The sequence below is a fragment of the Oncorhynchus keta genome, chromosome 15 (assembly GCF_023373465.1).
Source record: "Oncorhynchus keta strain PuntledgeMale-10-30-2019 chromosome 15, Oket_V2, whole genome shotgun sequence".
Lineage (NCBI taxonomy): Eukaryota > Metazoa > Chordata > Actinopteri > Salmoniformes > Salmonidae > Oncorhynchus > Oncorhynchus keta.
The window spans coordinates 13,070,076-13,084,867 of record NC_068435.1 but is presented as its reverse complement, the minus strand read 5'-3'; the positions used below and the strand labels follow the sequence as shown (position 1 = coordinate 13,084,867).

Sequence of the window (14,792 nt, the reverse complement as noted above, 5' to 3'; positions counted from 1 at the left end):
ATCAGACTTGTAGAGGTCTGAAGGTACCACATTCATCTGTACAAACAATAGTACGCAAGTACTCAAATGATGTCAATTAGCCTATCAGAAGCTTCTAAAGCCATGACTTAATTTTCTGGGATTTTCCACGCTGTTTAAAGGCCCAGTCAATTTAGTGTATGTAAACTTCTGACCCACTGGAATTGTGATAGAGTGAATTATAAGTGAAATAATCTGTCTGTAAACAATTGTTGGGAAAATGACTTGCACAAAGTAGATGTCCTAACTGACTTGCCAAAACTATAGTTTGTTAACAAGAAATTTGTGGAGTGGTTGAAAATTGAGTTTTAATGACTCCAACCTAAGTGTATGTAAACTTCCAACTTCAACTGTATCTGGAGAGACCTGAAAAGAGCTGTGCAATGGCGCTCTCAATTGTAAGGTATCATGTGTAGATTGATGAGGGGGAAAAAATAATTGAATACATTTAGGAATAAGGATTTAACATAACAAAATTTGGATAAAGTCAAGGGGTCTGATTACTTTCCAAAGGTACTGTAAGTACATTTTAGCAATTACATTTTATTTTGATACTTAAGTATATTTAAAACCAAATACTTTTAGACTTTTACTCAAGTAGTATTTTGCTGAGTATTTTCTACTTTTACTCAAGTATGACAATTGGGTTCTCTTTCCACCGAAATACAATGACATAGATACAGACACATTACAGACATAGAGATTCATGACATAGATACAGACACATTACAGAAATAGAGATTCATGACATAGATACAGACACATTACAGAAATAGAGATTCATGACATAGATACAGACACATTACAGACATAGGGATTCATGACATAGATACAGACACATTACAGACATAGAGATTCATGACATAGATACAGACACATTACAGACATAGAGATTCATGACATAGATACAGACACATTACAGACATAGAGATTCATGACATAGATACAGACACATTACAGACATAGAGATTCATGACATAGATACAGACACATTACAGACATAGAGATTCATGACATAGATACAGACACATTACAGACATAGAGATTCATGACATAGATACAGACACATTACAGACATAGAGATGAAAAATGCTCATCTTCCAGATGAGTATGAGGGGGGAGTTTAAGTACAATTCTTACAAGCTTGTTTGGCTGGTAGCTTATTCTTTAGATGTTTGGGGCTGCTGGTGAACCACGACGTGCAGCATAATGAGAGAGACACTGGACTAGTGCACTTGTCTTCAGGGTGTCTATAGCTAGGGGTTCCATCCAATTGGCGACAGATTTTCATGTGGCTTTTCTAAAATCTTCATAACAACAATATGCCATTTCAGAGTTTCCTTTATGCATACTGTCATCCATATGCATTCAGATCCAACCTTGTTCATCCAGTGACATCAATAGATGAGGGATATTGGCCCAATGAGACACATTTAAGTGTCTTTAAAAACAGCCTTTTACAAATTACAAAACACTATTCCTTGTGTAGCAAATGCAAAACTTTATAGCACATTGTTTGTGTTTTTTTTAGGCTACTTTCATAAAACAATAATTGTCCACCTCACGGTTCAGCTGTCAGAGATTTGAACACTAAATGTATCATGGCACTGTATGGATAGGCCTGTAGGCTTAGCTGTCCACTGTATGGATAGGCCTGTAGGCTTAGCTGTCCACTGTATGGATAGGCCTGTAGGCTTAGCTGTCCACTGTATGGATAGGCCTGTAGGCTTAGCTGTCCACTGTATGGATAGGCCTGTAGGCTTAGCTGTCCACTGTATGGATAGGCCTGTAGGCTTAGCTGTCCACTGTATGGATAGGCCTGTAGGCTTAGCTGTCCACTGTATGGATAGGCCTGTAGGCTTAGCTGTCCACTGTATGGATAGGCCTGTAGGCTTAACTGTCCACTGTATGGATAGGCCTGTAGGCTTAGCTGTCCACTGTATGGATAGGCCTGTAGGCTTAGCTGTCCACTGTATGGATAGGCCTGTAGGCTTAGCTATCCACTGTATGGATAGACCTGTAGGCTTAGCTGTCCACTGTATGGATAGGCCTGTAGGCTTAGCTGTCTACTGTATGGATAGGCCTGTAGGCTTAGCTGTCTACTGTATGGATAGGCCTGTAGGCTTAGCTGTCCACTGTATGGATAGGCCTGTAGGCTTAGCTGTCCACTGTATGGATAGGCCTGTAGGCTTAGCTGTCCACTGTATGGATAGGCCTGTAGGCTTAGCTGTCCACTGTATGGATAGGCCTGTAGGCTTAGCTGTCCACTGTATGGATAGGCCTGTAGGCTTAGCTGTCCACTGTATGGATAGGCCTGTAGGCTTAGCTGTCTACTGTATGGATAGGCCTGTAGGCTTAGCTGTCCACTGTATGGATAGACCTGTAGGCTTAGCTGTCTACTGTATGGATAGGCCTGTAGGCTTAGCTGTCCACTGTATGGATAGACCTGTAGGCTTAGCTGTCTACTGTATGGATAGGCCTGTAGGCTTAGCTGTCCACTGTATGGATAGGCCTGTAGGCTTAGCTGTCCACTGTTTGGATAGGCCTGTAGGCTTAGCTGTCCACTGTTTGGATAGGCCTGTAGGCTTAGCTGTCCACTGTATGGATAGGCCTGTAGGCTTAGCTGTCCACTGTATGGATAGGCCTGTAGGCTTAGCTGTCCACTGTATGGATAGGCCTGTAGGCTTAGCTGTCCACTGTTTGGATAGGCCTGTAGGCTTAGCTGTCCACTGTTTGGATAGGCCTGTAGGCTTAGCTGTCCACTGTATGGATAGGCCTGTAGGCTTAGCTGTCCACTGTATGGATAGGCCTGTAGGCTTAGCTGTCCACTGTATGGATAGGCCTGTAGGCTTAGCTGTCCACTGTTTGGATAGGCCTGTAGGCTTAGCTGTCCACTGTTTGGATAGGCCTGTAGGCTTAGCTGTCCACTGTATGGATAGGCCTGTAGGCTTAGCTGTCCACTGTTTGGATAGGCCTGTAGGCTTAGCTGTCCACTGTATGGATAGGCCTGTAGGCTTAGCTGTCCACTGTATGGATAGGCCTGTAGGCTTAGCTGTCCACTGTATGGATAGGCCTGTAGGCTTAACAGTCCACTGTATGGATAGTGCTTCTACACCTGCATTGCTTGCTGTTTGGGGTTTTAGGCTAGGTTTCTGTACAGCACTTTGAGATATCAGCTGATGTACGAAGGGCTATATAAATAAAATTTGATTGATTGAATTTGATTGATAGGCCTGTAGGCTTAGCTGTCCACTGTATGGATAGGCCTGTAGGCTTAGCTGTCCACTATATGGATAGGCCTGTAGGCTTAGCTGTCCACTGTATGGATAGGCCTGTAGGCTTAGCTGTCTACTGTATGGATAGGCCTGTAGGCTTAGCTGTCCACTGTATGGATAGGCCTGTAGGCTTAGCTGTCCACTGTATGGATAGGCCTGTAGGCTTAGCTGTCTACTGTATGGATAGGCCTGTAGGCTTAGCTGTCCACTGTATGGATAGGCCTGTAGGCTTAGCTGTCCACTGTATGGATAGGCCTGTAGGCTTAGCTGTCCACTGTATGGATAGGCCTGTAGGCTTAGCTGTCTACTGTATGGATAGGCCTGTAGGCTTAGCTGTCCACTGTATGGATAGGCCTGTAGGCTTAGCAGTCCACTGTATGGATAGTCCTGTAGGCTTAGCAGTCCACTGTATGGATAGGCCTGTAGGCTTAGCTGTCCACTGTATGGATAGGCCTGTAGGCTTAGCTGTCCACTGTATGGATAGACCTGTAGGCTTAGCTGTCCACTGTATGGATAGGCCTGTAGGCTTAGCTGTCCACTGTATGGATAGGCCTGTAGGCTTAGCTGTCCACTGTATGATATTCATATTCTAATATATACACTGCATTCAGAAAGTATTCAGACCCCTTGACTTTTTCCACTTTTTGTTACATTACACCCTTATTCTAAAATTGATTAAAACATTTTTTTCCCCTCATCAATCTACACACAATACCCCATAATAACAAATCAAAAACAGGTTTTTAGAAATTTTTGCAAATGTATTAAATATGAACTTAAATATAACAGTTACATAAGTATTCAGCCCCTTTACTCAGTACTTTGAAGCACCTTTGGCAGCGATTACAGCCTCAAGTCTTCTTGGGTATGTTGCTACTAGCTTGGCGCACCTGTATTTGGGGAGTTTCTCCCATTCTTCTCTGCATATGTTGGCACCACAAACTGATGCTGGCACTAAGACCACACTCATTGAGCTGTATACGTCCATAAGTAAACAGTAAAACGCTCACCCCGAGGGGGCGCTCCTAGTGGCCGGGGACTTTAATGCAGGAAAACCTAAATCCGTTTTACCTAATTTCTACCAGCATGTTCAATGTGCAACCAAAAACTCAAGACCACCTTTACTCCACACAAAGAGACGTGTACAAAGCTCTCCCTCACCCTCCATTTGGCAAATCTGTCAATAATATTATCCTCCTGATTCCTGCTTACAAACAAAAACTTAAGCAGGAAGCACCAGTGACTCGGTCAATAAGAAAGTGGTCAGATGAAGCAGATGCTAAGTTACAGGACTGTTTTGCTAGCACAGACTGAAATATGTTCCGAGATTATTCCGGTGGCATTGAGGAGTACACCACATCAGTCATTGGCTTCATCAATAAGTGCATCGATAACGTCGTCCCCACAGTACATACCCCAACCAGAAGCCATGGATTACAGGCAACATCCGCACCGAGCATAAAGGGTAGTGCTGCCGCTTTCAAGGAGCGGGACTCTAACCCGGAAGCTTATAAGAAATCCCACTATGCCCTCCGACGAAGCATCAAACAGGCAAAGCGTCAATACAGGACTAAGATTGAATCGTACTACACCGGCGTCGGATGTGGCAGGGCTTGAAAACTATTACAGACTACAAAGGGAAGCACAGCTGCGAGCTTCCCAGTGACACAAGCCTACCAGACAAGCTAAATTACTTCTATGCTTACTTCGAGGCAAGTAAAACTGAAGCATGCATGAGAGAATCAGCTGTTCCGGATGACTGTGATCATGCTCAGAGTAACCCATATGAGTATTTAGTAAAACAATTCTAATAATTGTACATTTATTTAACTCTGGTATAAGCACTTTAAACAGGTCAACATTCACAAGGTCACAGGGCTAGACAGACTACCAGGACGTGTAATCCAAGCATGCGCTGACCAACTGGCAAGTGTCTTCACTGACATTTTCAACCTATCCCTGTCTGAGTCTGTAATACCAACATGTTTCAGGCAGACCACCATAGTCCCTGTGCCCAAGAACACTAAGGTAACCTGCCTAAATAACTACCGACCTGTAGCACTCACGTCTGTAGCCATGAAGTGCTTTGAAAGGCTGGTCATGGCTCACATCAACACCATTATCCCAGAGACCCTAGACCCACTCAATTTGCATACCGCCCCAACAGATCCGCAGATGATGCAATCTCTATTGCACTCCACACTGCACTTTCTCACCTGGACAAAAGGAACACCTATGTAAGAAGGCTATTCATTGACTACAGCTCAGAGTTCAACACCATAGTGCCCTCAAAGCTCATCACTAAGCTAAAGATCCTGGGACTAAACACCTCCCTCTGCAACTGGATCCTGGACTTCCTTAAGGGCCACCCCCAGGTGGTAAGGGTAGGTAACAACACATCCACCACGCTAATCCTCAACACAGGGGCCACTCAGGGATGCGTGCTCAGTCCCCTCCTGTACTCCCTGTTCACTCATGACTGCATGGCCAGGAACGACTCCAACACCATCATTAAGTTTGCTGATGACACGACAGTGGTAGGCCTGATCACAGAATACGACCAGACATCCTATAGGGAGGAGAGACCTGGCCATGCGGTGCCAGGACAGCAACCTCTCTCTCAATGTGATCAAGACAAAGGAGATGATTGTGGACTACAGGAAAAGGAGGACCGAGCACGTCCCCATTCTCATCGACAGGGCTGCAGTGGAGCAGGTTGAGAGCTTCAGGTTTCTTGGTGTCCACATCGCCAACAAACTAACATGGTCCAAGCACACCATGACAGTTGTGAAGAGGGCACGACAAAACCTATTCCCCCTCAGGAGACTGAAAAGATTTGGCATGGATCCTCAGATCCTCAAAAGGTTCTACAGCTGCACCATCGATTGCATCACTGCCTGGTATGGCAACTGCTCGGCCTCCGTCCGCAAGGCACTACAGAGGGTAGTGCGTACTGCCCAGTACATCACTGGGGCCAAGCTTCCTGCAATACAGGACCTCTACACCAGGCGGTGTCAGAGGAAGGCCCTAAAATTGTCAAAGACTCCAGCCACCCTAGTCATAAACTGTTCTCTCTGCAACCGCACGGCAAGTGGTACCGGAGCGCCAAGTCTAGGTCCAAGAGGCTTCTAAATAGCTTCTACCCCCAAGCCATAAGACTCCTGAATATCTAATCAATTGGCTACCCAGACTATTTGCATTGCCCCCCTCTCTTTTACGCTGCTTCTTCTCTGTTTATTATCTATGCATAGTAACTTTAATAACTCTACCTACATGTACATATTACCTGAATTACCTCGACTAACCGTTGCTCCCGCACATTGACTATGTACCGGTACCCCCTGTATATAGCCTCACTATTGTTATTTTATTGCTGCTCTTGAATTATTTGTTACTTTTATTTATTTATTTTTATTTATTTATTATTATTATTTTTTTCTTTTCTTAAAATGGCATTGTTGGTTAAGGGCTTTTAAGTAAGAATTTCACTGTAAGGTCAACATCTATTGAATTCAGGGCATGTGACAAGTCAAATTTGATTTGATTTGAGATCTCCTCATGCTCTGTCAGGTTGGATAGGGAGCATCGCTGCACAGCTATTTCATGTCAAAGGGGGCTGAATACTTATGATACACACTGCATATTATTAGATGTAAATGTAATTAGATAAAATATTACTGTGAAGTGTCATTCTGGTTCCACCTCTAGCCCTGATCTGAAATGACTAGATGGGTGAAATTAAAATAGTAAAATATAATTCTTACATATTAAATTGTTTTCCATGCATCGAGATACACTTTGTCAATCTGGTATCTTCCCCAGCTTTAAGAGTCTTATAAAGTCCTGGATTGTTTTGCTCAGTTCCTCGAGGACTGCCTGTAGGCAGCTGCCAGTTGTTGTTAGGATGATGGTGTCACCGGGTCCACAGACATGGCATGGATATCAGGTTGCCAACAGCATCAGCAAAAAATGGCACCTCTTCAACCTTGATCATTGCTCTTTGCCAGGATTAGCAATGTATTCTGAATGGTCAAAACAAGTGATTTATGCTTTCAGTTCATTTTATATTTCCATGCTGATAATTTACTTGGAATGTCTGCATATTTATGTTGTCTTCCATCATCAAGAAGGCCTTACTGTTTTGCACAGTAAAATAGATATGTGAAAACAAGAGTGTGCGTGTGTAGGTTCTGAGTCTAAAGAGGTCCTCAGTAACCCCGAATACACACTTGCCTTCTTTGACCAATCAAAATGGATAGTTCTTTGAATTGGAGTATTAGAAAAAGGGGTTTCATAAGTCATTGTTTACACAAGCAAAGTACCATTGAACATTTTTGAATGAAAGCTGTGTTGCTATCACAGACTTGTTAATGAAGCCCTTTCAAACCAAATGGTGTTTTCTGGATTCAAATGTGTCACTTAAATCCTTTTCTAAATTGTCCACAGTTATGTCCATATTTTCTAGCCACATATTTTTTATTGTTTTGATGTACATGATCATTCAGAGATTTATTAGGATACTATAATTTTGATTAGAAATGTATAGTACCAGTACTTTCTTGTAGCATAGAACAGCCATACTCAACACGCAGAACTCAGTCGGGCCTTGACTCCTGGTATCGTATAAACACACATAAGAAATGGAAAATTGTGTAGAATTGCAGGACATGAGCTTTAAAACGGTAAAACGTTCTCTCCGCCCCAATGGCAAACTGTGTAAAATTAAATTGCTAAATGTTCTCTCCACTAACAAGAGGGGTGTTAACCGTTTCAACAGTTTTGGGTCACATGGGTTGTGAAGTGGGGGGGGTTTGTTACTATGCCGATAAATACAGTAACAATATCCATCTGGACCTTTGCCACCTAGGAAATGTGTGTGACCGGACCTGCTCAAATAGAACTTGAGTACCCCTGCCATAGGCCAGAGTCAGTGCTATGTATCACAAGGCGGCCCAATCTGGACAGCATGGATCAATGAATAGTTTCATTATAATAATAGATGAATGAATAGTTTCATTCTTAGAGGATGGATGATGCCAGTGCTTCTGAAAATAGTCATTGATTTTGAATACCTTATGAATTATATCACCAGAGTGACTAACAACCTTCATGAACACAGTGAGTCCTATCGTCACGCCGGTGTGATTTAGGACTTCTAACCCCTTTTATGTGTTTGAGCTACAGACTTCTGAGTTATACCATTTGGATTCGTCCACTCCCTTTGTATCCTTTGGTACCAAACATTAGTTTGTTTAACCGGGGCGGAGCTAAAGCCATGTTTGTGAGACAAGGGAGGATCCCGAAACGGCCCAGGCCAAGGTCTTTCATACAAAAACATCTGTAGAATCCGAATGGTTTGAGCTTTCAAGTATTAAAAGATATGACGCTCACAAGCTACACAAGAGTCGTTAGAAGGTTCTTCTACACAGAAGATCATAGGAAATCCCAGGACATAGTGTCTATAATACTGTAATAAACTCACATAGTTGCGGTCATAAACTCTGAACTCCAAACAGTTGTTACTGACTAGTTGGATATTAATTTCCCACTGAGAAAACAATTTCTGTACTTACAGCATTCATTTGAATTCATTCTGATCAGGTTTTTGCATTGGCATAATATAATATATATATATATATATATATATATATATATATATTTTTAACATTTGCCAAAAAATGAATCTCATGAATTCAACAGTTTATGTCAAATAGTTGTGTCTTCTACTTGTAGCCCTGGTTGTCCTGAAAAGAAAATGGTGAAACACTTAATTGCAAGGCTAAATATAAGGGCTGGACATCAAAGTCAGATAAATAAATAGCCAATTTCTGCTGGGGTCTCGTTTAGCTGTGAAAGACACATGAGAAAGTAAGTAAAATGTAATTCTTTATTACCCCTAGATACAGAGCAGTTCAGAGTACATACAGCCATTGCACATTGAGCGTAGTAAATTAACCGTTATTACCTACATTTTAACCCTTACTTGTAACTCCCACATGTTTAGAACCATGACACACCCCCCTGAACAAATAGCTAGTAAAGATGTAGTAAATCTCTGCCTAACCAATTAATGAGGAAGGTCTTGTAAAAGCACAATGAAAAGCAGACTCAAGCCCTTATGTGGTATTCTCTGATCATGCAGTGGGCCCAACGCATGCAGTTCGATGACTGCGACATTAAAGAGTCTGTGCTTTGTAAAATCTGATCGCTTCTCAGAAAAAATTCTTCTTCCCTGGACACACTGGCACAGGTGCAATAAGTGCAGACACAATAGCTGGGCTGTCTGGGGCTTCCCTCTTCACCACCCCAGATACAACAGGTGCGTCCGTGCCTACAACTGGATCGACTACGAACACAGGGGGCGCTTCGGTACCCACAGGGACCACCACCACGGGGACCACAGGGACCACCACGGGGACCACAGGCACTATGGACTCCTCGGACTCGCCAGACTCGCCAGACTCGGCAGACAGAAGGCCGCTGAGGTCGGGGTCGTGGAGGGCGGTGAGTTTGTGGTGCCTCAGGCCGTGGACCTTGGGGAGGTTACCAGCGTGTACGTGGACCACTGGCGCAGGCACCGGGACTGTGCCATTGGTGTCCACGATAGGCATCTGTACATTAGAACGAGATACAGGTCGTCAAAGTACTGTCAGTGCAATGGTTTGTATTCATGTGGCATTTATTGATGTACCCTGGCATTATGTGGCTGAGTGATGAGAGAGAAACTGAAATGTTTTTTTGTCCATTGGGTATTTCCATTTGCGGAATATTTAGCTAAAGCCTTGAATAAAAGAAAAATGGCTACCTTTAATTAAATTCTAAAAATATTTATATTCGATGTGGTAGATGGCACGTGTGTATTAAATATTGTGTAGAGGCTTGTCTCCCATATGAATCTTCTCTTTGTGCCAGACTGGATTCAAATGCCTTCTATTTTTTTCTTTATTTATTTATCTGTATATATTATGTATTTATGTGTATGTGTATGTGTAAGTGTAAGTGTAAGTGTAAGTGTAAGTGTATGTGTATGTGTATATACAGGGTGTATGTATGTATGTAAATATGTCTATTCTTTTACTGCTCTAGGGATATAATTATTGTTTGGTTAACCTTATTCACTACTATGTATTGATTTTTACCTTACATTTTTTCACTCTGTATGCGATGTGCAATGCAGAGAACACCGGAAGAAGAATTATCATTTCATTACCACAGTGAATTATTGTAATGTTTGTTTATGTGTCAGTTAATCCCATAAGGGATGGGTTACCAATTGGCGATTTGACTAGTAAATCAAATGTAATTTGTTCATTCATTTCATTAATTCATTCATATTGTTCGGTTCAAATAAGATATAGCCTTTATAGTATAGAAAACATATTAATAACTCAGTGATGACAAGTCACCTACTTATTCACAGGTGGGAATTAATGCATGTCTTTTCTCTCACCATTGAAGTTGCAGCAAATATATTGCACTGGATTGAGTGTAAAGAACTCACACCAGCCACTTGGCAAAAGCCACGTTGCTGAAAGAGAAAAGAAACGTGTCACAAGGTGGTACTGATTAAATATCAAGACACTGAGTATGTTTCAATAACCACACTATCATACCACCTAGAATGAAACAATGTGTTGGGCATGCATTCTAAGTAGTATGCTAGTATGGCCATTTGAATGCAGGTTTGGCCATTCCTCCTTCCATGTATACTTACTGCCATAGCAGTGGTCAGCGGCACACAGTTGTCATCACTGTCATCAGCAGTGCAGTTAGTTTCTACTATAACGTATTCTGCCAAGTATCTAGCGCCACCAGACACAACCTGCAAACAGAATTGAAGTACATAAGGGCTTTCCACTATAGTTGTGTCACAGTTAGTATATGGGAGGTACTGTCTATGCTCAAACAGAGGAGATGTTTTACTTTATTTTATCTTTATTTACCAAGGCAAGTCAGTTAAGAACAAATTCTTATTTACAATGACAGCCTACACCGGCCAAATCTGGACGACGCTTGGACAATTGTGTACCGCCCAATGGGACTCGCAATCACAGTCAGTTGTGATACAGACTGGATTCGAACCAGGGTGTCTGTAGTGACGCCTCTAGCACTGAGATGCAGTGCCTTAGACCACTGCACCACTCGGGAGCCCCACATCAACATCAGCCTGTCTAATGGAGCCCTTATTCACTTTTTACATTTAGGGCTAGTTTCCCGGACACAGAAAAAAGTCTAGATCTGTGTGCAGGAAACTGGCCCTTAAAATGTTTACCTCATTTGGACATAAAAAACATTACCATACTCTTTTTTAGAAGATTGCACTTGCCTACATGATGATCATATGATCAGAAAAATATGTTTTACCTGAGTTGACATGCGTCCGACTTCCATGATCGCAAACAATGACTCTTTGCCTGTCCTGTTGTTGAAGGTGACCAGCGAGGCAGAGACCATGGCCAGGCCTGCAGTGTCGTTAAGGGGAAGGAGTGAGGCACAGCCCACACAGAGGTCCTCCGTTGATTCTTGACATGGTACCAGATAGAGAGAGCAGGTGAGTGTATTAGTGTGTGCGTGAATATATTCCACTGGGCACAGACGTCAATTCAACATCTATTCCCACGTGGGTTCAATGTAATTTCATTGAAATGACATGGGAACAACGTTGTTTCAACCAGTGTGTGCCCAGTGGGATCTCACCTTCCCGCTTCTGTGGTACCTCTCCAGTCAGTAGCTGTCAGACTTTGTTCACAGAATGTGTTGATTATACTTTATTTGCCTGGGGAACGGGATTGTGAAATTATATAGTTCAATGGATTAGATTGAAAAAAAATGTGACATAAAGATTGCATACCTTCAGTTTTACACTTGAAAGCTGTGACAGACATAACTCCTCCAACCTTTCTTAGTACCACATCACAATCTCCCTCCACTGCCTAAAAAACAACAAACAACATTACCAATGATCCATTGGAATGAACTACATAGAATATAAAATGTATTTAATAAAGTGGAGAATTGGCCTCACTGTGACTACTTTCGGCCTGACGGTGCAGTTGGCGACAGGTGTAGGGTCCAGAACGTGACATGTGGTCTCCAGTAGGTCCACTTCCATCAGATAGATCTCTGATCCATCAGGCTATTGAACAACACTGGAGAGCATGACTGAACAGGAATATATTATATCTGCGCTCTGAGTGGAAGTGCTGATCTAGAATCAGACCCCCCTAGTCGTCCATGTAATCTCATTCATTAAGATCGAAAAGGTGAAACTGATCCTAGATCAGCACTGTGAATACAGCTCCGTAGAGGTTAACTCATGAAAAAAGGGGCTTTGTATCAAAATTGTATTTGTCCTTAGAACACTAGGTTAAACAAAACTGAAATATGTCTATGCTATCTGTCTCAAACATCTGCAAAACTGTAGACTGGTAGGACCTGGGTAGTTAAGATAAACTTGAAAATGTATCTTGTCTTTACATTTACATTTTACATTATAGTAATTTATCAGATGCTCTTATCCACAGAGACTTACAGTAGTGAGTGCATACATTTCCATACTTAAATGTTTTTTGTTCGTACTTAAACAACATAACAATAATTCCGCCTCATTCTGCGAGTACAGAAGTCCAATCTACGTGATGCCGGTATTTCCATTACAATCTGTAATAATGAATGTTGCCTGGTGTGACGTCACACTAGACTGTATCATACATCTATGCCAATCTAGAGATGAGGTATATAGAGATGTATCTATATATGACTCTGTGGATTATTCTATTATCCATGCTCCAGCTCTGGCTCACCTTGGTTAGGATCTTGATGTTATCGATCTGGTTCAGGGCGTACTTGTAGCCGTGCGTGTGCTGGCCGTTGAGGTAATCCTGGGCCACCAGGGCTGCAGCTTTCACGTCGGGCGAGTCGCAGGGCGGATGGGTCACATTATGCAGCAACAACTGGGCCCGTGCCCCCGTCAGCAGCCCCAAAACCAAGGCTATACCCAGGCGACTCATCATCAGGAGGGTTAGGACAGGGCGAGAGGATGGAAGTATTGTAGCAGGTAATGACAGGGGTACACTACAAGAACGACTGAGTCCATATGCCCTGGTATATAGCCTGTACTTTAAACTTCACCACAGAGCCAAGGTAAACACATGTCCACCCCAGACTTCTGTGTACCGTGTGGATTGTGCAAGAATCCTCAGCCTGAACCCCATATGGAATATTGCCAAGATAAATGCTAGACTGACAAAGTCTGGGGTGATCAGGTGCATTGGTGTCAGCAGGTAGATGTCAAAGTTTTACTCTTTAGTTCAACTGAGAAAAAGTCAAGCTTGGATCAAATATGGGATTTCATTGATGTGAATTAAGAAGATGCCATGAAAAGTGATACTGTAGCAAAACTGTAGCCCAGGTCTTCTCTAGATCTTTCGTAGCCTGTGTGTTCAGAACATTCAGTAGCTTTACAAGACAATGTAATTGTCACGACTTCCCCCGAAGTCATTTCCTCTCCTTGTTCGGGCTGTGTTTGGTGGTCGGCGTCACCGGTCTTCTAGCCATCATCGATCCACTTTTTATTTTCCATTTGTTTTGTCTTGATTTCTTACACACCTGGTTTCCATTTCCATCATTAATTGTTGTGTATTTAACCCTCTGTTCCCCCCATGTCCTTGTGTGGAATTGTTTGTTTGTAAGTGCTTGTGCTCTATGTTACTAGTGCGCGTTGGGTTTTGTACCCATGTAGGTTATTTTTGTATTGCTGTGGATTTTGTATTAAACTGCTCCGGCTATTACCTATCTCTGCTTTCCTGCTATTACCTATCTCTGCTCTCCTGCGTCTGACTTCACTGCCACCAGTTCCGCAACCCTTACAGTAATATACATTGTGATTGATAAGGGACCAGTGTAAATTTCATATAATGATTATGAGGCATCACCCTGTATTTCCCTGAAAGGGAGCAAACGGCCTATAGTCTGGTTCCAGATGTCTCTGTGTAGCATGACCCTAGCTCTGTCTGTGTTGTCTTGTGTCTTGCCAATGGTAAGTAAAACAGCATAAGTTGATCTGGGATCAGGCTAGCAATGTAGGCTACTACAATTAGATGGGAGAGCCACAACAACAATGATGCAATGACACCTGGTGGATTATATAGGCTCTGCCACTAAACCAGAGACAAGCGATTTGCAAGTATGCTGCTGATAGGAGATGATTGGCCTACTACAGCATTCATGGATCCCTGCCCCACTCACAACAGGCGCAACTGGCAGGCAGACAAAGGGCCAGATCTTACAACGCCTGGATAGGTACTTTAAGTATCAGCTAACCACATAATATGTTATAGCAATCTGTCAGTTGATGGCAACCATTGGTTGATGCATGCAACGTCGCACCAGGGGAACGAGAACACGTACCAGATATCGGCCGTGTTCGAGAGCATCAAAACGAGTGCAGCCAGTCAGTCAAAATTTACCCATGATACATTGTTGTTTTGATTTTTTTAG

At 42.6% G+C, this 14,792-nt stretch overlaps 1 protein-coding gene across 1 annotated transcript; it reads right to left on the bottom strand.

The window, feature by feature from the left end:
• Positions 1 to 9,166: 9,166 nt before the first annotated feature.
• On the bottom strand, positions 9,167 to 13,450 carry ahsg2 (alpha-2-HS-glycoprotein 2). Its single transcript, XM_035787612.2, has 7 exons — positions 13,097 to 13,450; positions 12,319 to 12,429; positions 12,145 to 12,226; positions 11,658 to 11,815; positions 11,008 to 11,115; positions 10,744 to 10,821; positions 9,167 to 9,904 (listed from the first exon to the last, which is right to left on the bottom strand). Exons 1-7 carry the CDS (start codon positions 13,304 to 13,306, stop codon positions 9,506 to 9,508), a joined length of 1,146 nt encoding a protein of 381 aa, XP_035643505.1. The 5' UTR covers positions 13,307 to 13,450; the 3' UTR covers positions 9,167 to 9,505.
• Between the last annotated feature and the right edge of the window lie 1,342 nt (positions 13,451 to 14,792).

Coding starts and splice junctions, on each gene's coding strand:
- ahsg2 (XM_035787612.2), bottom strand. CDS start 13,306: ATGATGAGTCGCCTGGGTATAGCCTTGGTTTTGGGGCTGCTGACGGGG. Junction 11,116..11,657: donor TCGGACGCATGTCAACTCAG/GTAAAACATATT, acceptor TTCTGTTTGCAG/GTTGTGTCTGGTGGCGCTAG. Junction 10,822..11,007: donor CGCTGACCACTGCTATGGCA/GTAAGTATACAT, acceptor TTTCTCTTTCAG/CAACGTGGCTTTTGCCAAGT.